Consider the following 26108-nt stretch of genomic DNA (forward strand, 5'->3'; position numbering starts at 1 on the left):
AGTCCGACAGCAACAAGCGGGTGCAGGAGGCGGCGTGCAGGTAAGGGCTGGGGGTGTGATTTGGGGCTGCCCCTGGCGTTTTTGGGGCTGGATCCGAGCCCTTCTCTGGGCGGGATGAGGAACGCAATGTGTTGAGTCGCTGTGATGATGGCGTATTCGTACTGTCTGACCCGGAGCGGGGTCGCGCGGGGGAGCGCGGCCCTGGCCTGGGGGGCTGCTGACCCTCTTCCCCCCGCCAGCGCCTTCGCCACGCTGGAGGAGGAGGCCTGCACGGAGCTGGTGCCGTACCTCAGCTTCATCCTCGACACGCTGGTCTTCGCCTTCGGCAAGTACCAGCACAAGAACCTGCTGATCCTCTACGATGCCATCGGGACCCTCGCCGACTCCGTGGGGCACCACCTCAACCAGCCGGTATGATGTTGGGCGTCCCCGTCCCGGGGGTCCCCTCAACCTCCCCCCCGTGCCCCGGCCTGGGAACCGGTGATGACAAGTGACAACAGACATTCGAATCCCGAATCCCCAGTGTGGATCTCTCTGGTCTGACGGTCCCTGGGCGGAGGGGGAGCAGCCCCCCCAGCCCCCCGTGACCCCCCGTGACCGCGTCTCTCCCCCGCGGCGCAGGAGTACATTCAGAAGCTGATGCCTCCGCTCATCCAGAAGTGGAACGAGCTGAAGGACGAGGACAAGGACCTCTTCCCGCTGCTGGAGGTGAGCCATGGGGGGCGGAGGGGGGTGGCGGGGGGGCTCCAGCCCCTCGGCCCCCTCCCACGCCCCTGGGTGTCCCCCCGCCGCAGTGCCTGTCCTCGGTGGCCACCGCCCTGCAGAGTGGCTTCCTGCCCTACTGCGAGCCCGTCTACCAGCGCTGTGTCACCCTGGTCCAGAAGACGCTGGCTCAGGCCATGGTGAGCCGTGGCCTCCTGCTCCTTCCCTGGCTGCCGTGGGGTGACCCGCCCGGGGGTGTGCCCCCCCCCGTGGGGTGACTGCGGCTACCCCCTCCCCGCAGATGTACAACCAGCACCCTGAGCAGTATGAGGCCCCCGACAAGGACTTCATGATCGTGGCCCTGGACCTGCTGAGCGGTTTGGCCGAGGGGCTTGGCTGCCACGTGGAGCAGCTGGTGGCTCGCAGCAACATCATGACGCTGCTTTTCCAGTGCATGCAGGTGAGGGGCTCCCCTGGACCCCACCAGGGCGGCCTGGGGGCCCCCGGGACCCCCACCCCACGCTCACCGCTTGCCCACGCCCCACAGGACACCATGCCCGAGGTGCGGCAGAGCTCCTTTGCCCTCCTGGGCGACCTCACCAAGGCCTGCTTCGTGCACGTCAAGCCCTGCATTGGTGGGTGCCGGGGTCCCCCCGGGGTGGGGGGTGAAGCGGGGGCACCTCCCAGGGCGTGTTGGGGGGGGCCCCTGACCCTGCCCTCCGCCCCCTCCAGCCGAATTCATGCCCATCCTGGGCACCAACCTCAACCCCGAGTTCATCTCCGTCTGCAACAACGCAACCTGGGCCATCGGGGAGATCTGCATGCAGATGGGTGAGCGCCTCGGGCCCCCCGCGCCCCCTCAGGAGCTGTGCTGAGCCCCCCCAGCCCCCCGCCCTACCACACATTCCCCCCCCCCCCCCGGTCTCCTCCTGGCAGGGGCGGAGATGCAGCCTTACGTCCAGATGGTCCTGAACAACCTGGTGGAGATCATCAACCGCCCCAACACCCCCAAAACGCTCCTGGAGAACACAGGTGAGGCCAGGGGGGTGCAGCAGGACCCCCAGGTGGGGCTTTGGGAGGGGTCTGTTTGCTGGGGGGGCCTCCCACCGCGCTTACCCCCCCAAACCCCGTCCCTCTGCCCGTAGCCATCACCATCGGGCGCCTGGGCTTCGTCTGCCCGCAGGAGGTGGCCCCCATGCTGCAGCAATTCATCCGGCCCTGGTGAGTTTGGGGGGGCTGTTCTGGGGGTCCCTGCGTCCCCCCAGGAGCTGGGGAGCACACAGTGAACCCCAATTCTGGCACCCCCGCCCCGTTCCCCGTCAAGGTGCACGTCCCTCCGTAACATCCGGGACAATGAGGAGAAGGACTCGGCTTTCCGCGGCATCTGCGTGATGATCGGGGTGAACCCCGGGGGGGTCGTGCAGGTATGGGGGGGGCACACAGCAGTTTGGGGGGGGCTGGGGGATGCCACGGGGGGAGCGGGGACCCACCCAGGGGCAGCCACTGGAGGGGGAGATTTTGGGGGGACAGGTGGCTGCAGCCTAGCTCTATCCAAAATGGGGGGGGGGGGTGTCCCTGAGGCCAGGCCCATCGCCCCCTCATTTTGTGTGTGTGTGTCCCCATTTTGTCCCCTTGTCGCTCCCCCCCCCCGCCCTGCCCCAGGACTTCATATTCTTCTGCGACGCCGTTGCGTCCTGGGTGAGCCCTAAGGACGACCTGCGGGACATGTTCTATAAGGTCAGCGGGGAAAAGGGGGGGATTGGGGACCCCTTACGCTGCAGGGGGGTGCTCAGGGGCGTCCCTCCTCACTGTTAACGCCCCCCCCCCCCCCCCCCCAGATCCTCCACGGCTTCAAGGACCAGGTGGGCGAGGAGAACTGGCAGCAGTTTTCGGAGCAGTTCCCACCCCTGCTCAAGGACCGGCTGGCGGCGTTTTACGGGGTCTAGGCCAGACAGAGGCACTGGAACCAGGTCTTGGGGGCGGGGGGCAGCACCCCCTAAAAAAGCGGGGGACCCATGGACCCCCCAGCCCCCACCCTCAGATGGACAGACCCCTCCCTGACCCCTCTCCCCTCTCTTGCAGGTCGGCGCCCGGTGGCCGGCGGGACGGCGGCCGTGAGCGGGTGGCCCTGCGCCGCACCCGGGGGGGTTCGGGGGGGCGGGAGGAGCCGCGGGGGGGGGCCATGGCGCGGCTTCCCCGCCTCGTCCTCCGCCACCCCCGGGGGGGCCCCTCGAGATCGGTTTTGCCCCCGGGGGGAGAAGGGGGGAGGGGCTGGGGGTGGGGGTGGGTCCATGGCAGCCGCGGGCAGGGGACGGACCCGCGGCGGGGGCACCCCAAAACCCGGGGTGGGGGGGAGAAGCAGAAATCGGGGCAAAAGGGTCCAAAAATGGGGGGAGTGCCCACCCCCCGTTTCTGCTGTAGGCTGTTGCCGTGCCCCCCCCGCCCCCGCATGGTCACCCCCCAGTACCCATGCACGCGCTTACGAGACACAGAGCAGCCGCGGCGGGGGGGGCCCGGGCGGCGGGAGGGCCCCGGGGAGGGGCGGGGGGCCGGGGGGGCCGAGCCGCCGCCGTTGTGCTTCGTCGTGAGCGAGTCGGTGCCATGTTTCTTGTGGTTTTTTTTTTGGTTTTTGTTTTTTTTTCCCCCCCGTTTTGTTCCGTTTTTACCGTTTACAGGGCGGGGGGGGGGGGGGGGGGGGGGGCGCCCCGCAGGGACCGGCTGCGGCGGGAGGGGGGGGGGGGGCGCGCCCGGGGGGGGCGGGGGGCGGCGCCCCCTCGTTCCCACCCGGCAAAGAGAGTCCGTTGTTGACCGTTCGCCGCCTCGGAGCCGTTTGTTCCCGCCGGCGGGAGGGGGGGGGGGCGCGGGGGGGGGGGGGCGGGTCACCGCTCCCTCCCGGCGCCGCCGCGGCGCTTCCCGGCTGCCGCGCGGGGCGGGCTTCCGGCGCGGGTGGATGACGTCGCGAGGCGCCTCTGGCTCCCATTGGGCGAGGGGTTGGCAGCGCGCCGGAAGCGGATCCCGCCGTGGCCGTGGCGACGGGACGCGGCGGGGCCAGGCCGGGCCGCGCCCCGGTACCGGGAGGGTGGCTCGGGGGCACCCCAGACCTGGCGGAGGGGGGTTGGGGGAAGAACGGGCGGGGCGGTCACGGGGGGGGAGGGCGGGAACGGCGCTTCGGGGGCTTTGAGGTGCCGGGGGGGGTCTCGGTACCGGGTCTAGGGGGCCTTGTGTGTTGGGCTGCGTGCCGGTATCGGGAGTTCAGTATCTGGGTCTTGGGATATCACGTTGTGGGATGCGTCCGGCACCGGGGGCTGTGAGGGGTCCCGATACCGGAGCTAGCGGGGTCCGGGGAGGCGGCGGTCCCGGGGCTCGGGGGTTCCTGCTGTTACGGGCCGGGGCGTGGGGGCCTGAGGGTCCCGCTCGGGGCGAGGGGGGTCCCCCACTTCGGGAGGTGCTGACGCCCCTGCTCCCAGCCATGGAGGGGGCCCCCGCGCCCGACGACCCCGACCGGCAGGCGCAGGAGTACGTCACCCGACTGCGGGGCCCGGGGACCCCCCCCAGCTGCCCCCCGCCGCTGCCCGCCGCCACCGCCCCCCGGGGCCCAGCCCCCCCGCGCCCCCCCTGCGTCCCCCCCCGGGGCTGAAGCGGCCGCCCCCGAGCGGAGGAGGCGCGGGGGGGCTGTTGGCGCTGCCGCTGGAGCTGCTGCTGGAGATCTGCGGGTACCTGGGGGCGCGGGAGGTGCGGGGGGTCCTGCCCCGCGTCTGCCGGGCGCTGCGGGAGGTGGCCCAGGACGCCGTGGCCTGGCGTCTCCGGCTGCAGCGCAGCGCTCGCGGCCCCTTCCCCGTCCTGGAAGGTGGGTCTGGCACGGAATGGGGGGGCAGGGAAACCCCTGGGGCTCTAGTTCCCAGCGGGGGGTTGGAGGCCCCAGATCATTTCCCTAGGGCGGGTCCCTAATGCTCCATTTCCCCAGCTCTGCTGACCCCAGGGGGCTGTGGGGTGCTGCAGAGGGCAAATGTGGGGAATTTGGGACCCCCTCTGCCCCCCATTTCCCCACAGTGGGTTGGACCCCTCCCTGACGCTCCATTTCCCCCACCCTGCTGACCCTGAGGTATCTATGGGGTGCTGCATGGGGCAAAAGGGACCCCCATGCTGCTGCCCCAGATCTCCCTGTCAGTTTGGGGTCCCCCTGACACCCCATTTCCCCACAGAGGAGGGGTTCGACTGGTCAGCTGCCTGCATGGACCTGGAGGAGCACCTGCAGCGCTGGGGGGGTGGTGGGGCCCCCATGGAGCACTTCTCCCTGGATGAGGGACATTTTGCCTCTGTCGATTCCGTCCTTCTGCTGCAGGTGGGGATGTGCCAGGCCCGGGACGAGGGGAGGTCCCTGGTTCAGTGGGGGGAATCCTGCCTCACCCCTGCCCCACCCTGCCCGGCAGGGAGGGACCCTCTGTCTTTCAGGTGCTCGTGACCGCAACGTCAACCTGTGGGACCTGCGGCAGCTGGGCCGGGCCCCTGGCAAGGTGCTGGTGAAGTCACTGGGCACTGAGCGCAACGGGACGCACAAGGTGGGGGGTGCAGCCATTATCCCCCCCCCCCCCCCACTTCGGTTCCCCCCTTGGGGAGCCACTGGGGCGGTCCCGGGGTGGTGTTGGGAGCGGTCGCGTGTTTGGACTCTCCCTCACAGGGCTGGGTCTGGTGTTTGGCGTCCCGAGACAACAAGGTGTGCTCGGGCTCCTGGGACAGCACGGTGAAGCTGTGGGACCTGGGGGCTGAGGGACAGCAGTTTGGGGAGATCAGGTAACACCTTGGGGGGGCTTGGGGAGGGTCCCAGGGGGTCCAGCTGAGCCTAGCCCTCGCCTCGTCCCCAGGGAGAAGGCAGCCGTGCTGTGCCTCTCCTACTGCCCCGACGTCCTCGTCACTGGGACTTACGACAAGACGGTGACAGTCTACGACCCACGAGGTTGGTCCTGCCTGGGGTGGGGGTCCCCAGCAGGGAAGAGGGGAGTGCTGGCAGGGCCCCTGGCTCAAGCCCCTGCCTCCGGCAGCTGGCCAGGCCCTGGTGCGCAGCTATAAACCCCACGCCAGCGCCGTCCTGTCCCTGGCGGCTGATGACCGGCTCATCGTGTCGGGCAGTGAGGACCGGACCCTCATTGTCTTCGACCGCCGTGCCGATGGGGTCCTCCAGCGGCTGCAGGTGGGTCCTCCTGCCCCCCAAAACCACGGGGGGGCCAGGCCGGGGCTGGGGGCTCTGTCCCCCATCACCTGCAGCTCCATGCCTCTCTTTCCCCCCCAGCTGGAGAACTACCTGCTATCCATGTCATACCGGGGGACGCAGCTCTGGGCCGGGGACAACCAGGGCCGGGTTTACGTCTTTGGGAACAGCAGCGGCAGCTTTCAGCCCGCCCGGGTAGGGACCCCAAGGGGGCTGGGGGGTTTGGGGAGGGGACAGGTGTCCCCTGATGCCTCACGGTGTGTTTTTGTGTATCCCCTCCTGCAGTACTTCGACGTGGGGCACCGGCTGCAGATCACGGGGCTCTGGCACTCACTGGGGTCCCTCTACACCACATCCACCGACAGGACGCTGCGGGTGAGCGTCCCTGCACTCCCAGCGTGTGGCACTGGGCTGGGGGGGCCCCACACCGGGCTGGGGCTGCTGCTGACCCTGTTGTGGAGGGCTGCAATCGGCTTTCACTGTCTCGCAGATACACGTCCCTACGGACCCTCCCCGCACCATCTGCTCCTGGACGCACGACGACGTGCTCAACGGGGTAAGGAGGCGCTTGTGCCCTCGCACGTGCACGCACCTCAGCGTCTGCTGTGCTGGTCCTTGCACCAGGGGCTCCCTGGGGCGGAGGGGTGTCCCCGTGGGGCACGGGGTGTCGCCCCAGCAGGCTCCCCCAACGCCCCTCTCGTCCCCCCCAGATCAGCGTGGAGGGCGACGTGGTGGCAGCCGCCTCTGGAGGCCTCTCGGTCGAGGTGTGGCGACTCCGGACCTGACACACCGTCGTGGCCCCGTGCTTGTGCTGGCCGGGAAGGGGGGCTGCCAAGTCTGGGGGGCTCCCCACCGCAGGGACGGTCTGTCCCCACGGCCAGCAGGCTCCTGCCAGGTACAGGGACCCCTCTGTGCCCCCCAGCAGGGAGGAGACAGGCCCAGTCCTGGGCCCTCGGTGGGCTCGGGAGCTGCCGCCTGTTCGCAGGTATTAAAAGGATTCGACTGGAGCGGAGGTTGCGTGTGTCCGCGGTTTTGGGACGGAGCTGGGCGGTTTTGTTGGGCGCCGTCCTCTGAGTCGAGACGTTTCGCTTCCGGACGGCTATTGCCCCTCCGCGGCCACCGTCCCTGCGTCAAGATGGCGGCGCTCAGCCGTACGGCAGCGGGAGCGGCGCTCCGTGTCGGGGCGGGGCAAGATGGCGGCACGCAGCCGCAGTGCGGCGCTGGGGGGCGGGCGAAGATGGCGGCGCGCAGCGGCGGCGTGGAGGAGCCAGGCGAGCGGAGCCCCATGGCGGCGCCGGGGCAGGCCCCCGCCGCGGCCCTGCGGGCCGTGCTGAAGCCGAGCGGGCCCCTCCCGGCCGAGAGCCTCTCGGTGCGCGGGTACGACTTCGGCGGCGGCCTGGACCACGCCGCGCTGCTCCGCTCCTTCCGTACCACCGGCTTCCAGGCCACCAGCTTCGCCCAGGCCGTCGCCGAGATCCACCGGATGGTGGGGACGCCGGGGCCGGGGGGGGCGCCGGGCGGCGGGAGGGGGACCCGGGAGGGGCCCGGGGCGCGGCCGGAGCCGGTCCTGACCCCCGGCGCCCGCAGATCGCGGCGAAGCTGGAGCCGCTGAGCGAGGAGGAGCGGGCCCGGGCCGGGCTGCGGGGGCCCCGGCCGCCCTCGGGCTGCACCATCTTCCTGGGCTTCACCTCCAACCTCATCAGCTCGGGCGTCCGTGAGACCATCCGCTACCTGGTGCAGCGCAACATGGTGCGTGGGCGGCGTGGGGACACCCGGGGCCTGGCGCAGCGCAAGGGTCTGGGGTCCCACCGGCGCCATCGGCAAAGGCCCTGGGGGAGGCCCCGGGCGCCCCCGAGGTCCCTGTAGGGTTCCCAGGGGGGTGTGCCGTGCCCTCGGGTGTCTCCGAGGCCCCAGACTTGTCCCCGAGCTGTCCCTCGGGTCCCCGTGGGGTCTGTGGGTTCCCAGCTCGGCCCCTGGGACGTCCCAGGGGTCCCAGCCCTGTCCCTGCGCTGTCCCTCAGGTTGCTGTAGGGTCCCCTGAGGTTCCCCGCCTCGTCCCTGGGGTTGTCCCGGGGGTCCCCGAGGTCCCGACACCGTCTCCACGCGGGGCAGGTGGACGTGCTGGTGACCACGGCGGGGGGCGTGGAGGAGGATCTCATCAAGTGCCTGGCACCCACCTACATCGGGGACTTCAGCCTGCGGGGCCAGGACCTGCGCCAGAGCGGCATCAACAGGTACGGAGCGTGGGTGTCCCCTCCCCAGCACCGGGGTCCCTCCCAGGCTGAGCCCGTCCCCTCCCCAGGATCGGGAACCTGCTGGTGCCCAACGACAACTACTGCAAGTTCGAGGACTGGTTGATGCCCATCCTGGAGCAGATGGTGGATGAGCAGGAGACGCAGGTGGGCGAGGGTCGGCCCAGACGCCCGTGTCCTCCCCGGCCCGGGGGGGCGCAGGTGGCCCGGACGCCTGGGGGGTCCCTGGCTGCGGGTCCTGAGTGTGGCAGTCCGGCAGGGCGTGAGGTGGACCCCCTCCAGGATGATCGCGCGCCTGGGCAAGGAGATCGACAACCCCGAGTCGGTTTGCTACTGGGCGCAGAAGGTAGGACGGGGACGGTCACCGCGGGTGTTGCCACGGGCGTCACTGCTCCGTCACGAGGGTGTCACCGCCCGTCACCGCGTCTCCGTTCCAGAACAACATCCCAGTGCTGAGCCCAGCACTCACTGACGGCTCCCTGGGGGACATGATCTTCTTCCATTCCTACAAGCGCCCAGGTCTGGTGCTGGACATCGTGGAGGGTGAGTGTGTCCCCAGGGGTCCCCGGATGCCCCCCCAGATGCCGGGGTCCCCTGACAGCCCTCTCTGCCCGCAGACCTGCGCCTCATCAACACCCAGGCCATCTTCGCCAGGAAGACGGGGATGATCATCCTGGGTGGGGGGCTGGTGAAACACCACATCGCCAACGCCAACCTCATGGTGAGGGTGGTGGGGAGCGGGTGCGGGGCAGCCCGAGGGGCTGGGGAGGGGGCATGGGGCAGCCCGAGGGGCCGGGGAGGAGGTGTGGGGGCTCACCCTGCTTCTTGCCCCGCAGAGGAACGGGGCGGACTTCTCCGTCTACGTCAACACGGCACAGGAATTCGACGGCTCCGACTCGGGAGCGCGGCCAGATGAGGCCGTGTCCTGGGGCAAGATCCGGATGGACGCCACCCCCGTCAAGGTGGCATGGGGGTCCCTGGGGGGGGATTTGGGGTGCCCGGGAGGGCCTCCCCCTCCCTCACCCGCTCTCCGTTCCCAGGTCTACGCCGACGCCTCGCTGGTCTTTCCGCTGCTGGTGGCGGAGACGTTTGCCCAGAGAGCCGACGCCTTCCCCTCAGACACGCCGGGAGACTGAGCCAGTGGTGGGGTGTCCCTGGGGGGTGAGCCCCCCACCTCTGGCGGGCCGAGCCCCCAATCTGGGGGGGCCGAGCCCCTAGTGCCTCTGCAGGGGCTCTCGTTTCAATGCCTCCAGGCTCCGCTCCCCGCGCCCTCAACGCCAGCGTGCGCAGAGCAGGAGAGAGCAGGGCGCTTCCCGCGACTGGGGGAAGGGGGAGCCGGGCCCCCGCCCCACTGCCCACCTGGCCGTGTGTCCGTCCGTCCGCAGCCCCCTGCACCATCCGCCTGTTCCCCCCTCCCCAGCACCTGTATTTATTTGACCTGCTCGGGGGTCTGTGTGGCTCCACGTGCCCCCAGTAAAACACAGCGGCTTCCCCACACCGTGGGTTTATTCCTTGTTGCGGGGGGCGCAGACGGGCACCCCGGGTGCCCCCCAAACCCGCGTCAGGTAGTGGCATCCCCCTCGGGCTGGAAGGTCTCCTCGCGCCAGAGCTGGATGTGGCCCTCGGTGGCGGCGAGCAGGCAGGGCAGGGTGGGGTGGAAGGAGAGCGACTGCACCACGCCGCGGCCCACCGCCAGGCTGAGCGCCAGCGAGCCCTGCGGAGGGGTGTGAGGATGTGGCGGGGGCTCCCCCGGGACCCCCCAAACGCAGGCTCGCTGCCCTCTCGCCCACTCACCTCCACCAGGTCCCAGAAGTAGACGTTGCCGTCCTCGGAGGCGCTGCCCACGTGGGTGTCCTGCTCACTCAGCACGCAGTCCAGCCGGTACGCCGTGCTGCGGTGGCCCGTGTACCTGCGGGCAGTCCCGGGGCAGGGCAGGGTGAGGCGTGGGCCCCCCCGCAGCCCCCCGCGTGCGCACTGGGCTACGGGAAGGGGGCTCGTACTCGCCCAGCAGCTCCCCCGTCTCCTTGTCCAGCAGGCGCAGGGTGGAGTCGAGGCTGGCGGCCAGGGCGCACTGCCCGTCCTTGCTGAAGCAGACGCTGGTGATGGGGCCTGGAAGCAGATGGGAGTTTGGGGGTGACCGGGGAGCCCCCCTCCTTGGGAGCCCTGCCACTGGCATCCCGTAGCCTCTCACTCACTCCCTATATAGTCAGAGTAGAGCTGGCCGGCGCGCAGGTCGTAGCGCCGGACGCGGCCGTCCACGGAGCTGTGGAGAGTGGAGGTTAGCACTGGGGGGCCCCACTGGCCCTGTCCCCCCCGCCTGCGGGCCCGTCCCTCACCCCGAGAGGATCTCGTGGTCAGAGACCTTCACGCTGGAGACCCCGTCCTTGGCCTCGTCCAGGACCTGGACGGGGTCGGGGCGGCGCGAGCGGCAGTCCCAGCACCGGATGGTGGAGTCGATGGAGCCTGGCGGAAAGGGGGTGTCAGGGAGTGTTGGGGGGCTCTGGGGCTGGCCGGGCCCTCCGAGACCGCTCCCTTACCAGACACGATGATGGTGGCCTCCTCATTGAACTGGACGCAGTTCACTTTCTGCAAGGGAAGCAGGGAGTCAGCACCCCGCAGGGACCACCGAGCCCCGCACCCGGGTGCCCCCCATATCCTCACCCCTGCGTGTCCCCGGTACTTGCGGACCACTTGTCCGGTGGCCACGTCCCACAGCGCTACGGTCTTGTCGGCCCCACAGGAGCAGAGCTGGCTGTTGTCGAAGGAGCTGGGGGGATGAGACACCCCGTCAGTGGGGCTGGGGGGGTCCCCAAGGGGTGGGGGCCCCCGCAGCCCCCTGCCTCTTACCCGGCAGCGTCCAGCACCTCGTAGCCGTGCCCCTGGTAGGTGCGCAGGGCCGTGCCCTTGTGTGGGTTCCAGAGCTTCAGAGACTTGTCGCTGCCGCAGGTCAGGCAGTAGTTGCCGTCCACTATGAGAAAGGGGGGCAGAAGTGACCCCCCCGGCACCCCACACGGACAACCCCTCCCCAGGCGCTGGGGTCCCCAGTTTCCCCCCAGGGATGGGAGCCTGGGTCCCCTTTCCTCCCCGCCGGGATGGGGACCGGGAGCATGTGTTCCCCCCCCCCCCCCCGGGATGGGACCAGGGACTTGGGCGTCCCCGGGATGGGGACCGGGAGCGTGCCCTGCTCCCCCCGGGATGGGACCAGGGACTTGGGTGTCCCCGGGATGGGGACCGGGAGCGTGCCCTGCTCCCCCCGGGATGGGACCAGGGACTTGGGGGTCCCCGTGCCCCCCGTCGCCCCACCGTTGAAGCGGACGGCCCGCACCGCGCCCTGCCCGCACTCCAGCTTCCGCACCCGCCGCCGCGGCAGCTCGGGGCGGGCGGGCCGCGGCCGCGGGAAGGCCATGGCGGGCCGGCAGCGGGGCCGGGGCCTCTTCCGGCGGCGGCGGCGGAAGCGGGCGGCGGGGCGGCATGGCGGACCCGCGGCGACCGGCGCGGGTGGCCAGGTGGGGGCCGGGAGAGTCCCCGGGAGGGTCGGGAGGGACCGGGAGGGACCCCGGCCCGCCTGACGGCGCCATCCCAGGTACAAGCCGCCGGCCACCGAGACCAACCCGGCGCTGGAAGACCCCACACCCGACTACATGAACCTGCTGGGGATGGTCTTCAGCATGTGCGGGCTCATGCTCAAGGTGGGGGACACCGGCCCTGGGGGGCACCGGCACCGGACGGGGCGGGGGGGCTCCGGGACCGGCCCGGGGTGGGCGGTGGGATGTTATTTTGGGGGCTGAGGACTGTTCCTGGGGGAGTTCTGGGGCGGCTGAGGGACGTGGGGGCACAGGGACCGTCCCCAGGGGTTTTGGGGGGGGTTGAGGGGGACAGAGACCATCCCCAGGGGATTTGGGGGAGTTCAGGGGGCACAAGGCCCATCCCCAGGGAATTTGGGGGGGCTGAGGGGGCACAGGGACTACCCCCAGGGGGTTTGAGGGGGTTCAGGGGGATGGGGACCATCCCCAGGCAGGCTGGGGTAGTCGAGGGCCAAGGAGGGACAGGGGCTGACCCCAGGGGGCTCAGGGGGGGACAGGGGCCATCCCCAGGGAGGCTGGGGGGGGACAGGGGCCGTCCCCAGCGGGTCCCCACGCCATACCCCTCTGCGTGCAGCTGAAGTGGTGCGCCTGGATCGCTGTCTACTGCTCCTTCATCAGCTTCGCCAACTCCCGCAGCTCCGAGGACACGAAGCAGATGATGAGCAGCTTCATGTGAGTGCTGGTGGCTCCCGGTCCAGCCCCGGGTGCCACATCCCCTGCAGAGGGGACGGCAGGGAGACCGTCCCGGTTTTGCGGGGGTCTCTGACGCGTGGGCTGGTGTCTCTCCCCGCTCCAGGCTCTCCATCTCAGCTGTGGTGATGTCCTACCTGCAGAACCCCCAGCCCATGTCCCCACCCTGGTGACGGCCGGTGCCGCGCCCTGGGGAGGCCGGAGGGGGGAGGCAGCGGGTTGTGCCCAATAAAGGGGGTGCTGGGGCGAGCTCGTGGTCGTCGTGGTTTGTACGCACCCGCTCGCAAGCTGCGGCGTCGGCGGGCAGAGGGGGTGGGGGACCCCCCGGGCCTGGGGCAGCCCCAGGGCTGTGGAGTGCTGGGCGGGGGCCGGTGGGTAAGGGGGCAGGAGCCAAAGGGAGCCATGTGGTGTGAGGGCTGGGGGAGCCACTGGGGGTCCCGGGGGAACCACCGGGGGTCCCGGGGGATCCATGGAGAGGCGGAGCCCCGGGGGCGCTGAGGGGGGCTCCGCTCCGCACCCCGGCGCCATCGCCTCTGGGTGGGGGGGGGGGGATCCCACTCCTCGACGCCCCATTGGAGGAGAGAGCTGCCCGTCTCTCGCTCTCCGCTGACCACGGCTCGGCGGGGGCGGTGTTTCGGGAGCTGCCACACGTCATTGGCTACTGGGTGTCCTACTGCCGCGGGGGGGACCCTTGCCAACGGCCCCTCGGGGAGGAGGGACTTGCAGTGTCAATCATAGGCGCTCCTCCTCCTTATTGGTGCCAGTCCGTTATGTCACCGCCCTGCCCGTGGGGTCGCCGCGGCCGCCCGTTACGCCCCACCTCCGCGCGTAGCAGTCAATCAGAGCGCGGGGCGTGGCCGAAGTGTCCTCCCGCCCCTCGTCGTCCATTGGCTCCCGCTTGCCCAGTGGGAGGGGCGGGGGGGGCACCCCTCGAATCATGTGAGCGGGCGGTCACATGACCAGACCCGCGAGCGGCATGGCGGTGCCCGGGGCGGCGGCGCTGCTGCTGCTCGGGGCGGTGGCGGCGGCCGCGGGCTGCGGGTACCAGGTGGGCCCGGGGGCACCGGAGCGTCTTGCGGAGACAGGAACTGGGAGGGACTAGGGGAACTGGGAGGTACTGGGGACACTGGGATGGACCGGGGGAGCCGGGAGGGGCTGGGGGCGCCGAGGAAGCGGGCACCGAGAGACGCTGGCTGGAACTGGGAAGCTGGGAGAGATCGAGGTGGGGGAGCTGGGAACCCCGAAGGGACTGGGGGGCGACTGGGAGGAGCTGGGGCAGGGAGAGACTGGGCTGAGGGAGCTGGGGGAATGTGGATGGGGCAGCCGGGCTGGGACTGGGGCAACGGGGAGACGTCAGGTGGTGGGAGCGGTGGGGGACTGGGGGAGGGAAACTGGGGCGACTTGTGCCTGGGGAACGGGAAGGGATTGGGGCCTGGCACGAGCTGGGGCTGGGAGCACTGGGGAGAGGCTGGGATGGGGGCCCTAGGGGAGGAAGAGGAGGATTTGGGGTGCTGGGGTGCCTGGAGGGGGTCGGGGTACAGCCGGCCAGTGGCAGTCACGCCCCCCAGCCAGGCTGTCGCTGCGGGGGACCCAGGCGTCCTGGCCGCTGGGGTTTAGCAGCCTTCCTCCGGAAACAGAGGCGGGGGGGGACGGGACACGTGGGCACAGCCCTGTACGAGTCCCCAGAGACTCCACTTGTGCCCGCAGTCGTGCCCACCCACGCGCCCCGACCTCCTCAACGTGCACCTGGTGCCCCACACGCACGATGACGTGGGCTGGCTCAAGACGGTGGAGCAGTACTTCTACGGAGGTGGGTGTCCCCGCCAGCGCGGGGAGGGGGGCTGGGCCCCGGGGAGAGGCCGTGACGTCCCCAAGGCCACCGCAGCGCCGGCGGGGACAGAGGTGCCTCCTCCGAGGCCAGCGTGGGGGCGAAGGGACGCCAAGTGCCGGAGATGGAGCCTGTGGCCTCGCGGGGGGGGCGCGGGCTGGGGCCAGAGGGACAAACCCTGCCCTGGGGACGGGACGCCGCTTTCTGCCCCTTGTCCCCGGGGCATCGTGGTGACCTCGGTTTACTGCTTGTTTTTCGCCCCTCGGGACAGCGCTGGGACCCCTTCCTGTGCCTCCCCCCATCCCCTGGACATCTCTGTGCACCGCCACAGCCGCCGTGTTCTCCCCCCATGTGCCCCGTCCCCCCCCCGCGCCACGACCCCCACAGTCCCCGCATGTCACCTGCGTCCCCGCGGATGTTACTGTGACCCCGTATCACGCCATGACCCCGTGCCCCCCGCCCCGCCTGTCACGGTGCTGCCGGGTGACCCCCCCCCCATCCCCGGTTGACCCCGTCAGTGCGTAACGAGGTGCAGCACGCGGGGGTGCAGTACATCCTGGACTCGGTGGTGGCCCAGCTGGCGGCCGACCCGTCCCGCCGCTTCATCTACGCCGAGGTGGCCTTCCTGGCGCGCTGGTGGCGGCAGCAGGACGCGGCCACGCGCCGCACCGTGCGCCAGCTCGTCGAGCAGGGTGCGGCGGGGGGGGGGTTGTGTGTGTCGTTTGCTGGCGGGAGGGACGTGGTGGGCGTCCCTGGTGGGGGACGGGGGTCACACGGGGATGGGGAGGGGGGTGCTGGGGTGTCCCTGAGTGTCACGGGTGGCGCAAGGGATGGGGGGGGGGTGGGATTGGGGTGTTCTTCAGGTCGCAGGGACATGGGGGGGCTCTTGGTGGACAGGGATGTAAAGGGGACGATGGCTGGGGCGGTCCGTGGAGGACGAGGGTGTGGGGGGGAACTGGGGTGCCCTTGGGGGTCAGGGCCTTGGGGGGGGGGGCAGTGGGGTGTCAGTGCAGGGATTATGCGTAGGGACACGGAGGGGGGCTGCGGCGTCGCTGGGGGGTTACAGGGTGACGCGGGGGACGGGGGTAGGGGGACTGGGGTGTCCTGGGGCGAGATGGGCACGGGGGGGGGGCCATGGGGTGTGCCTCTGAGGGGGCACGGAGGCCGGGGGGAGGCTGAGGAGTCTGGGGTGCCCCCGATGGACTTGGGGTGCTGCCGGTGGGATGTGCCGCCCGTCGCTGAGCCCCCAGCCCCGTCCCCGCAGGGCGCCTGGAGTTCGTGGGGGGGGGCTGGTGCATGAGTGACGAGGCGGCCGCCCACTACGGCCCCGCCATCGAGCAGCTGGCGCTGGGCCGCCGCTTCCTGCGCCGGGAGTTCGGCGCCTGCGGCACCCCCCGCGTGGCCTGGCAGATCGACCCCTTCGGGCACTCCCGCCAGCTGGCCGCCATCTTCGCCCAGGTGGGAGGCACCCCCCCACCCCCGGCCCCACGGGGCACCCCGGCGTCTGGGCTGACCCCCTCCTCCCCGCAGATGGGCTACGACGGGCTCTTCGTGGGGCGCGTGGACCACCAGGACAAGGCGACGCGGGAGCAGCTGCGGGAGATGGAGCTTCTCTGGCGGGCGAGCGGGAGCCTGCAGCCCCCCGCCGCCGACCTCTTCACCGGTGGGTCGGGGGCGCGGGGCCCCTCCTGGCGCTGGGGGTCCCTTGAGTGCCCCCCGAGCCCTTTCTAGGGGCTGGCCCAGTCCTGGGTGCCCCGCTGGGTGTTGCCTGTCCCTGGAGCCCTCCCGAGGGTGACCTGTCGCCCCTGTCACTGTCCTCTCCCGGGGCCGTCGCCGTCCTCTGCGTCTCTCCGGGGTTTTTCCTTGTCTCCAGGGCTGGCCCCTTTCTCCATCCCGGCCCCAGCCCAGCTCTCCTGTCCCCGTCCCTGGGCTGACGGGTGACTGGCCCCAGGCATCCTCCCCAACGTCTACAACCCGCCGTCGGGGTTCTGCTGGGACCAGCTCTGCTCCGACCCCCCCGTGGTGGACGAGGACAGCGAGGAGAACAACGTGGACGGCGTCGTCTCCGCCTTCCTGCAGCTCGCTGCCAGCCAGGTGGGTGCCCCGGGCAGTGGGGTGCTCCCTGGGGTGGGCGGGGGTCCTGGATACCGGCGGGTGCTGACCTGTGTCCCCCCCCAGGCCGAGCGCTACCGCACCAACCACATCATCATGACGATGGGCTCCGACTTCCACTACGAGAACGCCAACCTGTGGTTCAAGAAAACATGGACAAGCTCATCGCCCACGTCAACGCCCGGGTGAGCGTTTCCCCCCCCCCCCGCTGTCTGCTGCCCCCAGCCCCACCTCACCCCCTCCCTGGCGTTTGCAGCAAGCCAACGGCAGCCGCGTCCACGTCCTCTACTCCACCCCGTCCTGCTACCTGCGGGAGCTGCACCGGGCCAACCTCTCCTGGTGAGGCCGGGGCGTGAGGGGGAGCGCAGGCGCTGGGACGGACGGACGGACGGACGGAGGCAGCCTGGCTTTCCCCGCAGGTCGCTGAAGACGGACGACTTCTTCCCCTACGCGGACGGCCCCCACCAGTTCTGGACGGGCTATTTCACCAGCCGACCCCCTTCAAGCGCTACGAGCGCCTCAGCAACAACTTCCTCCAGGTGGGGTGGCCGCCCGCCGCGGCCCCCCGCCCCCGGGCGCCCGCGGCCCCCTCCCTGACCCTCCCTTCCCTCCCGGCAGATCTGCAGCCAGCTGGAGGCTTTGGCAGGGCTGGCAGCGCGGGAGGGTCCCTATGGGCCTGGGGACAGCTCTGTGCTCCGTAAGTGCCGGGGTGGGGCCCCCGGGGACCCCCTGGACCCCCCCTGACGCCCGGTTGCCTCCCTGGCAGGCGAAGCCGTGGCCGTGGCCCAGCACCATGACGCCGTGACCGGCACCGAGAAGCAGCACGTGGCCGACGACTACGCCAGGCAGCTCGCGGCAGGGTGGGAGAGCTGCCAGGTGAGGCCCTGCCGCCTCTTTTCGGGGGGACGGACGGAATTTGGGGGTGCGGGGCCGGGGTCCGCAGCTGGGGGTGAACCAGCATCGGGTTCATGGAGACAAACTGGTGTCAGGGGGTGAACTGGTGTCTGGGGAACGGGAGCCGGTGGCCGTCGAGAGGATGAGACCCTGGCCCGTGTTTTGGGGGCAAGCTGGGGTCTGGGTGGCCAGAGGGTGGGAGCTGGTGGCCGTGGCCGGGGGGGATGAGCGTGACCGTGCCCCGCTCCCGGCAGCTCCTGGTCGCCAACGCCCTGGCCAGCCTCGGCGGCAGCAAGGAGAACTTCGTCTTCTGCAACGGCCTCAACGTCAGCGTCTGTCCCCTGACGGAGGCGGCTGGCCGCGTGAGCAGCTTGGCAGGGGTCCGGGGGGGCTGCGGGGTCCCGGCGGGGCTAACGCACCGCGTCTCCCTGTCCCCCAGTTCACCGTCGTCCTCTACAACCCCCTGGGCCGCCGCGTGTCCTGGCCCATCCGGCTGCCGGTCAACGGGCGTCCTACGCAGTGACGGACCCCCAGGGCCAGCCCGTGCCCAGCGAGGTGAGCCCAGCCCAGCCGCCGCCGTCTCGGCCCCTCGCCCACCCGCCGCCCACCCCTGACCCTTCTGCCCATCCCCAGGTCATCCCGGTCTCCAACTTCACTCGCCGGCTGCGGGGGGATGGCGGCAGCGCCACGCGTGAGCTCCTCTTCCGGGCCTCCGCGCCCCCCTGGGCTTCAGCACCTTCATGGTCTCCCGGATGAGCCGTGGGGACCCCCACTCACCCCCCGCCCAGACCCCAGCGTTGTCGCAGCCTCAGGAGATCCAGAATGAGGTACGGCCCTGCCGGGTGGACGCGTTCCCCCCGCTAAGTGCCGACGCAGTTTGGGGTCTTTCCCCGCGGGGTCCTGGGGGCCGGAGCCGGTCCCCGCGGGGAAAGCCCGTGATGTTAAGCCCCCGGTGGAGTCGCGCCTCTGTCGGCCCAGTTAAACCAGTGCTGGGGTGACTGGAGGAGCTGGGGGCGCGGGCCGAGCGGCGACGGGGCAGCTGCCGGACCTGCCGCCATCCGGCCCCGCAGCACGTCCGGGTGCTCTTTGACCCCCTCACCGGGCACCTGAAGGAGATCCAGAACCTGGACAAGAGCATCTCGCTGCCCGTCTTCCAGAGCTTCTACTGGTGAGCGCTGGCGGCGCCTGGGCGCCCGGGTCCCTCGTGTAGGACCGTCCTCCATCACCTCTCCTCCTCCTCTTCCTCCTCCTCCTCCTCCTCTCGCCCCAGGTACAACGCCAGCGTCGGCAACGACAAGAGCTCCCAGGCCTCGGGCGCCTACATCTTCCGTCCCAACAGCTCCGAGCCCATCCCCGTCTCCAGCTCCAAGCGGGTTTCCGCCTACCTGGTGAAGGTGGGTGGTGGGGACGGCGTCCCCGGGGGTGTCCCCGGGGCCGGGGGTGTCCCCGGGGTGCCGACACCCCCCTGCCCGTGTCCCTCGCAGAACGCGCTGGTGCAGGAGGTCCACCAGAACTTCTCCTCGTGGTGCTCCCAGGTGGTGCGGCTCCACGCGGGGCGGCCCTACGTGGAGCTGGAGTGGACCGTGGGGCCCATCCCCGTGGCGTGAGTTACGGAGGGGGGGGCTGCGGGGGAGGTGGGGACCCCCCGAAGCCCACGCCCACCCCTGCCTCTCCCTGCCCCTCAGGGACGGCTGGGGCAAGGAGATCATCAGCCGCTTTGAGACGACGCTGCAGACGGACGCCCGCTTCTACACCGACTCCAACGGGCGGCAGATCCTGGAGCGCAGGTCGGGGCCAGCCTGGGCGCTCGCTGTGGCCCCCCCGAGACCCCCGTCCCCCTCGCTGTAACTGGGCTCTGCCTCATCCCCAGGCGTGACTACCGTCCCACGTGGAACCTGAGCCAGACGGAGCCCGTGGCGGGGAATTACTACCCCGTTAACAGCCGCATTTTCATCAAGGTACCGGCTTCGGGGCAGTAGCAGGGCACCAGGCGGCTGAGCCCAGGGCAGAACTCATCACACTGGTGGCCCTTCCCTAGGACAAGAAGTTCCAGCTGACGGTGCTGACGGATCGCTCGCAGGGCGGCAGCAGCGTCTTCGATGGCTCTCTGGAGCTCATGGTGAGGGGACGCGGCGCAGGCGGTCCCGGGGGCGGGGGACGCGCCGGCACATAACCACCATCCCATGCAGGTCCACCGGCGGCTCCTGTACGACGACAACCGGGGCGTGGGGGAGCCGCTGGTCGAGCCGGGAGCTGACGGGCAGGGCCTGGTGGTCCGCGGCCGCCACCTCGTCCTCCTCGACACGGTGGAGTCGGCGGCCGACCGGCACCGGCCCCTGGCGCAGGAGCTGTACATGGCGCCCTACGCGGTGCTGGCGCCGGGCGGGGTCCCTCCTACCGCCGCGGCCGTGCCAGCCTGGGGCAGGTGAGGTGGGGAGGGGGCTGCCCGGAGAGGGCGGGCTGCCGTGGTGCCCCCTCACCCTCTCCCCACAGTTCCGGCGCTGCGGCGGGAGCTGCCCCCCAACATCCACCTCCTGACGCTGGCGCCCTGGGACGCCGGCACGCTCCTGCTGCGGCTGGAGCACCAGTTCGAGCGCGGCGAGAGCGCCAACGGCTCGCAGCCCGTCGCCGTCGACCTCCTGGTGAGCCGCCGCGCGCCGGGGGGGACCGGCCCAGGCTCGAGGGGCTCCCGGCCCGCTCCCGGAGGTGACGCCACGCCGGGGCGGATGCGGGGTGGTCGCTGATGGGTGTCCGTCCCCCGTCCCCCCCCCCCCCTCCCAGAACCTCTTCTCGGCTTTCACCGTCACCGCGGTGCGGGAGATGAGCCTGGGCGCCGACCTGTCACGCGACGCCGTCTCCCGCCTGGTCTGGACCCCGGCCGCAGGTACTGGGGGGGCCTGGGGGGGGCTGGGGCAGGCTGCCAGCTTCCCCTCACCCCTCCCCTCTTCTCCGAGGTCTGGCCCAGCCCCGGCCAGTCCCCAAACTGGACCCGAGCCGGGTCACGCTGCAGCCCATGGAGATCAGGACCTTCCTGGCCACGGTGCAGTACGAGGTGCCCGGAGCCGGCTCGGGGGGTCCCTGAGCCGCCCCAGCTCGCCGGGGGACGGGGCGGGGGGCTCTGGCCCTGCCCCCCCGCCACCCTCCACCAGTGCATTAAAAACCATGAGACTTTTCTCAGGCGCGGTTTAATTGGGGGGAGACGCGGCGTCAGGGCGGGGGGGCGGCTGGGGCCCCCCCCTCGTGCGAGTAACAGCACTGGGCTCCCAAGGAGCAGTTTCCCTGGGGGAGAGGGAGGGGGGTGAGGGGGCTGGGCCCTGCCCCAGCCCCCCCCCCGTTCCCAGGGCCCCCCCGCCTTGTTCCCCACCCTGACCCACCTCCCTGAAACGTTTGCAGGGGAAGTTCTTTAGGCTGGTGCTATCGTCCGCCCGCTCCGTCCGTTTGTTCTGGTGTCGCTTCCGCTTCTCCTGCAGGGAGGGAGAGATGCCGCCCCTGGGGGGGAGTGTGGGGTGAGGGGGGCAGAGGGCTGCCCCCCTGAAAGGAGAGAACAAGGGCCCCTTCCCCGCCTCGTTTTTTTTTTGTCTCTTTATCCTCTGTCCTGGAAAAACATGGCGGGGCTCTTCGAGACAGTTTGAGGGCGGCTGCTGGAAGCCCAACCCCTCAATCAGACACCCGGGAAGCCCCCCCTGCCCCTTACCCAGCCTTAGCCCTGGCTTTGGGACCCCAAAAGGCTTCGGGGTTTTCTGGGAACCGCTTCAAGCCCCGTTTTCGGGAGCTGGGGTTGGCATCGTCACGGAGGGCGAAGGAAGCCTGGAGCCTGGGGGGAGCGAAGGCAGGGGCATCAGGCCCGATTCGGGGCATCGGCACGGTCCCCCGTGTCCCTGCGCTGGCGGCAGGGCTGCTGCAGAGTCGTACGTGGGCTCCACGGCGAGAATGCGGGCAGCCGGGCTGGTCTCCGCGAGCCGCTCGCGCTTCACGGGGTGGATCTTGGCCTGGGGGAGATGAGGAGGGGGCGTTCAGCTTGGCCCCAGGGTGGGGGTGCCGGGGGCTTCCCGAGCCCCCTCCTCACCCAGCAGCGCATGATGTCCCAGAGCACGTTGGGTGGTGCGTCCGTCTTGACGGCGTTCTTGCAGGCGTGGGAGAGCGACACGCGGTAGCCGGCGTGCAGGAGGGCGGACCTGGGGGGCGGGGGGTCAGGCTTGGGGAGCCGGGGGGGTGGGGGCAGGAGGTGGAGGATTCACAGGGATCGAACGAGAGGATGGGACATTTGGGGTGCCCGAACAGGAGGGGCAGGGGGCTTTGGGGTGCCCCAGGGGCTTTGGGGGGCTCTGGGGGTTCAGGGTGCCCCAGCCCCAGGATTTTGGGGGGCTGTGGCCGCCCCCAGGTGCGGGGGGGAGGTTGGGGTGCCCCTACCTGAACTGCAGCAGGGACGGGGTGTTGCAGTGGATGGTGCTGCTGAGGCCATCGAGGGTGTAGTAGAGGGGCACATCGCCGAGCTCCTGCCCGCGGGGAGCGGCAGAGTCAACGCCGGCCCCAAAATCGAGGGCCATGGGGCTGCTGGAGCCCCCGTCCCGGGGCTGCTCCCCTCCCTGTCCCCCGTCCCGGTACCTCGGTGACGACGCTGAGCATCCCCCGCATCCGCTCCTCGGTCTGGAAGCGCCCGGGGCTGCTCCCCAGCGCCGCCAGCACCCGCCCCACGAAGGCCGGGTCGTGGAGGGGCTCGGCCCACATGGGGCCACCCAGCTGCGGGGGACATGATGAGGGGGTCAGCGTGGGGGGGGGGGGGCACAGAGGGGATGGGGGCCAGGGGGACGTGCACCCACCTGGTGCCGCTGCTGGCAGAACTCGCAGGTGGGACCCACGGGCGGCCCCGTGGCTGCCCCATACTTGAAGCTGGAAGGGGAAAGCCAAGGGGTCAGCAGCGCCCCCGCGTCGTGGAGCCCCCCCCCCGCCCCACCATCACGGGTCCCCGCCGTACCCGCTGCCGTGGCTCGTGACCTTGCCCAGGCGCTGGAGGTGGTGGGTGCCGCAGCCCACGCAGTGGTACACGAGCGCCTGCTTGCTGCCAGGACAAGGAGGGGGTCAGGGGCAGCGTGAGGACGCAGACCCCCCCCCCCCCCGCCATAGCCCTCCACCCGTTCCCCCCCTCACCTGGCCGAGGCTTTCACCTTCGCCTGCCCCGTGAAGACCCGCACGAAGACGCGGATGTAGAAGTCGGCGCTGACGGAGAGCAGCGGCACGATGAAGCGCTGGTAGCAGTTGGCGCGGCTGTCCAGGCTGTGCAGGATGATGCGGAGGGCCTGGAGGGGGGGGGCACGGGGGTCGGCAGGAGCACGGGGGTCTCTGGCCCACCCCCCCCTCCCCAGGGGACTCACCATCTCGTGGCAGAACTTGCCCTTGAGGGACGTGGCCCCGTACTTGCTGTAACACGTCTCGGCGCTGTTCCCCGCCATCACGCCCATGTCCGTGCAGGTGACGCAGAGCAGCCCTGGCCGGGGAGGGGGGGTCAGGACCCAGGCAGCCGGGACCCCCCCGGGTGGCCTCCCCCTCCCCGGCGGCCGCCACTCGCCTCCTTCGCTCGCAGCCTGCACGGCGGCGTCCAGGAAGGGCGCGGGGCTGCCGTAGGGGTCCAGGTCGATCACGTCGAAGGGCTCCCTGTCCGCCTTGCACTGGTACATCAGCATTCTCGGGGGGGGAAAGGGGGGTCCTGGAGCAACGGGGACCCCAGCCGGCCCCCTGGGGGTCCCAGTCCCACCCTGGCCCTCGAGGAAACCCCACAGGAGCCACGGCCCCTGCCCAGCACGCACTGGGAGGGGCTCGGTGGGGTGCCCACCAACCAGCCCTGCTTCGGGGCTGCATCCCTTAGGGCAGGGGGACAGAATGTCCCCTCTAGCCCCCCGCTGTGGGGATGCTGGGACCCCCCAGCACAGGTGGGAGAGCACCGGGGCGGTGGGAGCCACGGGCAGGGCGGCCCGAGGGCGCTGGGGGGTGAGCCCCGGCGTCCCGCTCCCCGGCAGGCTCCGGGGTGGGCTGCCAGGGAGCAGCGCGGAGGGGGTACCTGGCGTCGGCCATGCGGGGGGCCACCAGGTCCCCCACCCCGTTCAAGGCCACGTTGCGGTTCATCAGCTCCACCGCCCGGGCCGAGAAGTCGTTGGCCACCACGGCCCGCAGCCCCGGCACCTCCTTGGCGAAGCGGATGGAGCGGAGCCCCGAGGCCGCCAGCGCCTCCAGGACGCGCAGCCCTCCCTGCGGGGAGAGGGCGATGCCGACGGGGGACACGGCAGCCCCCCCCCCCTCCCTGCAGCCCCCCGCCCCGCACCTCGCACACTTCTCCCGGCTTTGCCGTCCGCAGGGCCTGGGTGCCGTCAGGCGCCGGCACCGTGTCCCCATCCCCTGGCGATCCCGGGCCGCCTGCCTCCATCTTCTCCTCCCCGGGGAGGACGACTGGAAAAGGGGGGGGGGTGGCAGAGCAGAGGCCAAGGGACAGGGACCCCGAGGATGGGGCTGAGGGGGAGCCCAGGGGACGGGGACCCCGAGATGGTACCTACCCCGGATCCCCTTCGGCTGCAGCTGGAGCCGAGCGAACTCCGTCACGACGGCACAGCTGGGGGGATGCAGTGTCAGGGGCCCATCTGGGGGGCGGGTCGGCCCCGAGCCCCCCCGGGGCAGCTCAGAGCCCCCCACAATCTCCCCCAGGACACCCCGCAGCCCCTCGGGGATCTCCTGGGACAGCCCGGAGCCCCCGGGACGCCCCCGGGACGCCATGAGACAACTCCGTGCCCCCCGCCCCGCGCCCCCATGCCGCTGCCAGGACAGCCCCGAGCCCCCCGGCCCCCCGGCCGCTCACGTCAGGTCGCGGTTGAAGCCCTGCACGGGGTTGTAGAAGACCTCGTTGGCGCTGGGGAAGAGGATGGTAGCTCGGCCCTCGGACACCAGCGTCTCGCCGGCCGCGGGGGGGTCCCCGGCGCCCGGGGGGGGCCCGGAGCCGTTGGGGGAGGCCCCGTCCATGGCGGGGGGGCCGCGGGGGGGCCCCGGTCTGGCTCCGCGCAGGGTGCTGAGGGCGGCCGCTGGCGGGGGGGGGGGGAAGGTGGTTAACGCTGCACCGGAGCGGCCCCGGGGGGGGACGGGGCGGGTTTTGGGGGGTCCGGGGAAATGGGGGGAGCCCCGCAAAGCGGGAGCAGGAGGCGAGGCCCGGGAAGGCGGGAGGGGGTACACGGTGGGGGGGGGGGGAGTGTTCCCACCGCGGGGTACACGGAGCCCCCAGAGGGGCCGGGGGGGGGCGGAGGGGACGCAACCCCCCCCCAACACGTGGCACGGGACAAGGCCGGGCGCCCCGAAACCCTGCACGCGCCCCGCCAGGCTCCGCCCCCTTCAGCCCCCGCCCCCTTTCACACTCCGCCCCACCCCACCCCCGCCGGTAACCCCCCCCCCCCCCTCACCCGCCCGCGCCGCCACGCGCATCCTCCGCACCGCCCCTCAGATGGGCGCCGCCATGTTGCGGCGGGCCGGGCGCGGTCACGTGACCCGCGGCAGACGGCGCCTCGCGAGGGCCGGAAAGGCTCCGCCCGCTCCTGACGCGGCCGCGACGCCAGGCCCCGGGGCGGGGCGTCCCACGAGAGGGACCCCGGCCTGGTCCCGCCGGGATCCGGCCTGGGCGGCCCAGCTGACCCCGCGGGGAGGCAGGGACACCCGTGGTTCTGCGTGTCCCCTCGCCCCCCGCCCCTCCCTGCCGGTTCCCCGGTGGGAGGGCGGGGGTCAGCAGGGGTCCGCTCGGTACTCGGCTGGCCGTGCCTGCGGCGGGTGCGCATGCGCGGGCGCCGCGCCGGGCGGTGCGGCGCTCGGCGCTCGGCTGATCGCGCCTGCCGCACAATGAATGGCCGCTGAGCGCGGCGGGGACGGGGACGGGCACCGGCAGCGGCACCGGGAGCGGCCGGAGCCGCAGCGCAGCCCCCCCCCGGCCTCCGGTAAGGCGGGGACTTCCCCCGGGCCCGCCACCGCCCCGCCTCCCCGGGTCTGCCCCTCCCCCGCAGGCCTCGCCCCCCTCCCCCCCCCCGGGCCTGCTCCCCCCCCCCGTTTCTCTGGGCCTGCGGCACCTTCCCGCCCCCCGGCTTGGGGGATCCCCCTGCGCCCCCCCCGTTCCCGAGGGAATGCAGTTCCCCCCTCCCCCCGCGGTACTTGGGGCCCCCTCTGCGCTCCCCCCACCCCGGGTTTTGGGGTCTCCCCGCTCGCCCCCCTGGACTGGGGTATTTACCGATCCCTCTCCCCCCCCCCCCCCAATTTGGGGCCCTCCCCGTTGCGTCCCCCAGGCTGGGGGATCCCCCCTCACTGCCCCCTCCAAGGGCTCGTGGGTCACCCCTGTCCCACCCCCTAAGGACTGGGGGTCCCCTCTATCCCCAATCCAGGCAGCGGGGTCCCCTCTGGCCACCCCCCCGCCAGATGGGGAAACCTTGTTCTCCCCGGAATAGGGGGGTCTGTGCCTCTGAATGTTGGGGACACCCCCCCCCCCCCCAAGGACTAGAATCTGCCTAAACTGCAGGTTCCCCCCTGCCTCCCTCAAATGCTGGGGACCCCCTTGTCCTCCCCGGGCCGGGGGAACCCCCTCCCCCCTCTCCACCCCGGGGGGGGGATGCCCCATATTCACCAGGCCTGGGACCCACCCCCATTAGGCTGAGACCCTTGACCTGAGCACCCCCATGTCCCCAGGCTTGGGGACACCTGAGAGTCCCTGTGGCTAAGGCAGCCCCCCACCCTGAGGCAGGGATCCCCCAAATACCACCCCAAAAGGGGAAGTCACAACTTTGCTGCTGCTTCACCCACCTCGTGTCTGTGTGACCATCCGGCCTC

The 26108-nt window shown here is 71.6% G+C and overlaps 7 protein-coding genes across 7 annotated transcripts in view; 5 read left to right on the forward strand and 2 right to left on the reverse strand.

Annotated features, from left to right (window-relative positions):
- The window catches only part of TNPO2 (transportin 2), a gene marked incomplete at both ends in the record, with an annotated part of 3683 nt that extends 1035 nt beyond the window's left edge, over window positions 1-2648 (forward strand). The window contains 12 exons of the mRNA XM_082012157.1: window positions 11-40; window positions 240-411; window positions 622-708; window positions 795-902; window positions 1004-1162; window positions 1250-1337; window positions 1435-1533; window positions 1639-1734; window positions 1848-1923; window positions 2027-2126; window positions 2365-2439; window positions 2541-2648. Coding sequence (XP_081868283.1) covers window positions 11-40; window positions 240-411; window positions 622-708; window positions 795-902; window positions 1004-1162; window positions 1250-1337; window positions 1435-1533; window positions 1639-1734; window positions 1848-1923; window positions 2027-2126; window positions 2365-2439; window positions 2541-2648 — 1198 coding nt within the window. The remainder of the gene's footprint in view (window positions 1-10; window positions 41-239; window positions 412-621; window positions 709-794; window positions 903-1003; window positions 1163-1249; window positions 1338-1434; window positions 1534-1638; window positions 1735-1847; window positions 1924-2026; window positions 2127-2364; window positions 2440-2540) is intronic.
- A 1523-nt stretch (window positions 2649-4171) lies between these two features.
- FBXW9 (F-box and WD repeat domain containing 9) lies at window positions 4172-6905 on the forward strand (the record flags this gene model as incomplete). Its single annotated transcript, XM_082012180.1, is given in 11 exon segments — window positions 4172-4288; window positions 4291-4549; window positions 4905-5044; window positions 5133-5261; window positions 5381-5493; window positions 5565-5656; window positions 5742-5890; window positions 5990-6103; window positions 6194-6283; window positions 6399-6464; window positions 6619-6905. Coding segments are annotated over 11 exon segments (1344 nt in total). The 3' UTR covers window positions 6694-6905.
- A 288-nt stretch (window positions 6906-7193) lies between these two features.
- Window positions 7194-9295, forward strand: DHPS (deoxyhypusine synthase; the record flags this gene model as incomplete). Its single annotated transcript, XM_082012187.1, has 9 exons — window positions 7194-7394; window positions 7496-7657; window positions 8020-8141; window positions 8210-8306; window positions 8419-8505; window positions 8597-8702; window positions 8777-8880; window positions 8996-9121; window positions 9200-9295. 9 exons carry the CDS (start codon window positions 7194-7196, stop codon window positions 9293-9295), a joined length of 1101 nt encoding a protein of 366 aa, XP_081868313.1.
- Window positions 9296-9720: 425 nt separating this feature from the next.
- Window positions 9721-11565, reverse strand: WDR83 (WD repeat domain 83; the record flags this gene model as incomplete). The annotated part of the gene is made up of 9 exons (XM_082012195.1): window positions 9721-9873; window positions 9954-10068; window positions 10160-10268; window positions 10355-10422; window positions 10496-10622; window positions 10697-10745; window positions 10821-10926; window positions 11007-11127; window positions 11463-11565. 9 exons carry the CDS (start codon window positions 11563-11565, stop codon window positions 9721-9723), a joined length of 951 nt encoding a protein of 316 aa, XP_081868321.1.
- Window positions 11566-11630: 65 nt separating this feature from the next.
- On the forward strand, window positions 11631-12606 carry WDR83OS (WD repeat domain 83 opposite strand; the record flags this gene model as incomplete). The annotated part of the gene is made up of 4 exons (XM_082012201.1): window positions 11631-11665; window positions 11743-11848; window positions 12318-12415; window positions 12540-12606. 4 exons carry the CDS (start codon window positions 11631-11633, stop codon window positions 12604-12606), a joined length of 306 nt encoding a protein of 101 aa, XP_081868327.1.
- A 782-nt stretch (window positions 12607-13388) lies between these two features.
- On the forward strand, window positions 13389-20414 carry MAN2B1 (mannosidase alpha class 2B member 1; the record flags this gene model as incomplete). The annotated part of the gene is given in 30 exon segments (XM_082012122.1): window positions 13389-13481; window positions 14141-14243; window positions 14780-14953; window positions 15526-15719; window positions 15792-15924; window positions 16213-16355; window positions 16440-16520; window positions 16523-16558; window positions 16630-16712; window positions 16793-16869; window positions 16872-16912; window positions 16992-17070; window positions 17140-17249; window positions 17522-17629; window positions 17707-17773; window positions 17776-17822; window positions 17901-17988; window positions 17991-18094; window positions 18338-18435; window positions 18538-18661; window positions 18752-18870; window positions 18953-19054; window positions 19138-19225; window positions 19306-19386; window positions 19457-19649; window positions 19652-19692; window position 19761; window positions 19764-19909; window positions 20049-20151; window positions 20222-20414. Coding segments are annotated over 30 exon segments (2985 nt in total). The 3' UTR covers window positions 20350-20414.
- Window positions 20415-20474: 60 nt separating this feature from the next.
- TRMT1 (tRNA methyltransferase 1) lies at window positions 20475-24725 on the reverse strand (the record flags this gene model as incomplete). The annotated part of the gene is made up of 17 exons (XM_082012158.1): window positions 20475-20546; window positions 20642-20756; window positions 20962-21081; window positions 21180-21256; window positions 21334-21442; window positions 21678-21763; window positions 21873-22007; window positions 22088-22157; window positions 22243-22326; window positions 22416-22564; window positions 22640-22752; window positions 22834-22949; window positions 23323-23510; window positions 23584-23708; window positions 23813-23868; window positions 24112-24331; window positions 24704-24725. The coding sequence occupies 17 exons, from the start codon at window positions 24723-24725 to the stop codon at window positions 20475-20477; spliced, it is 1857 nt and encodes a 618-aa protein (XP_081868284.1).
- Between the last annotated feature and the right edge of the window lie 1383 nt (window positions 24726-26108).

Source organism: Phaethon aethereus (assembly GCF_964289735.1).
Source record: "Phaethon aethereus genome assembly, chromosome: 32".
In the NCBI taxonomy this organism is placed as follows: domain Eukaryota; kingdom Metazoa; phylum Chordata; class Aves; order Phaethontiformes; family Phaethontidae; genus Phaethon; species Phaethon aethereus.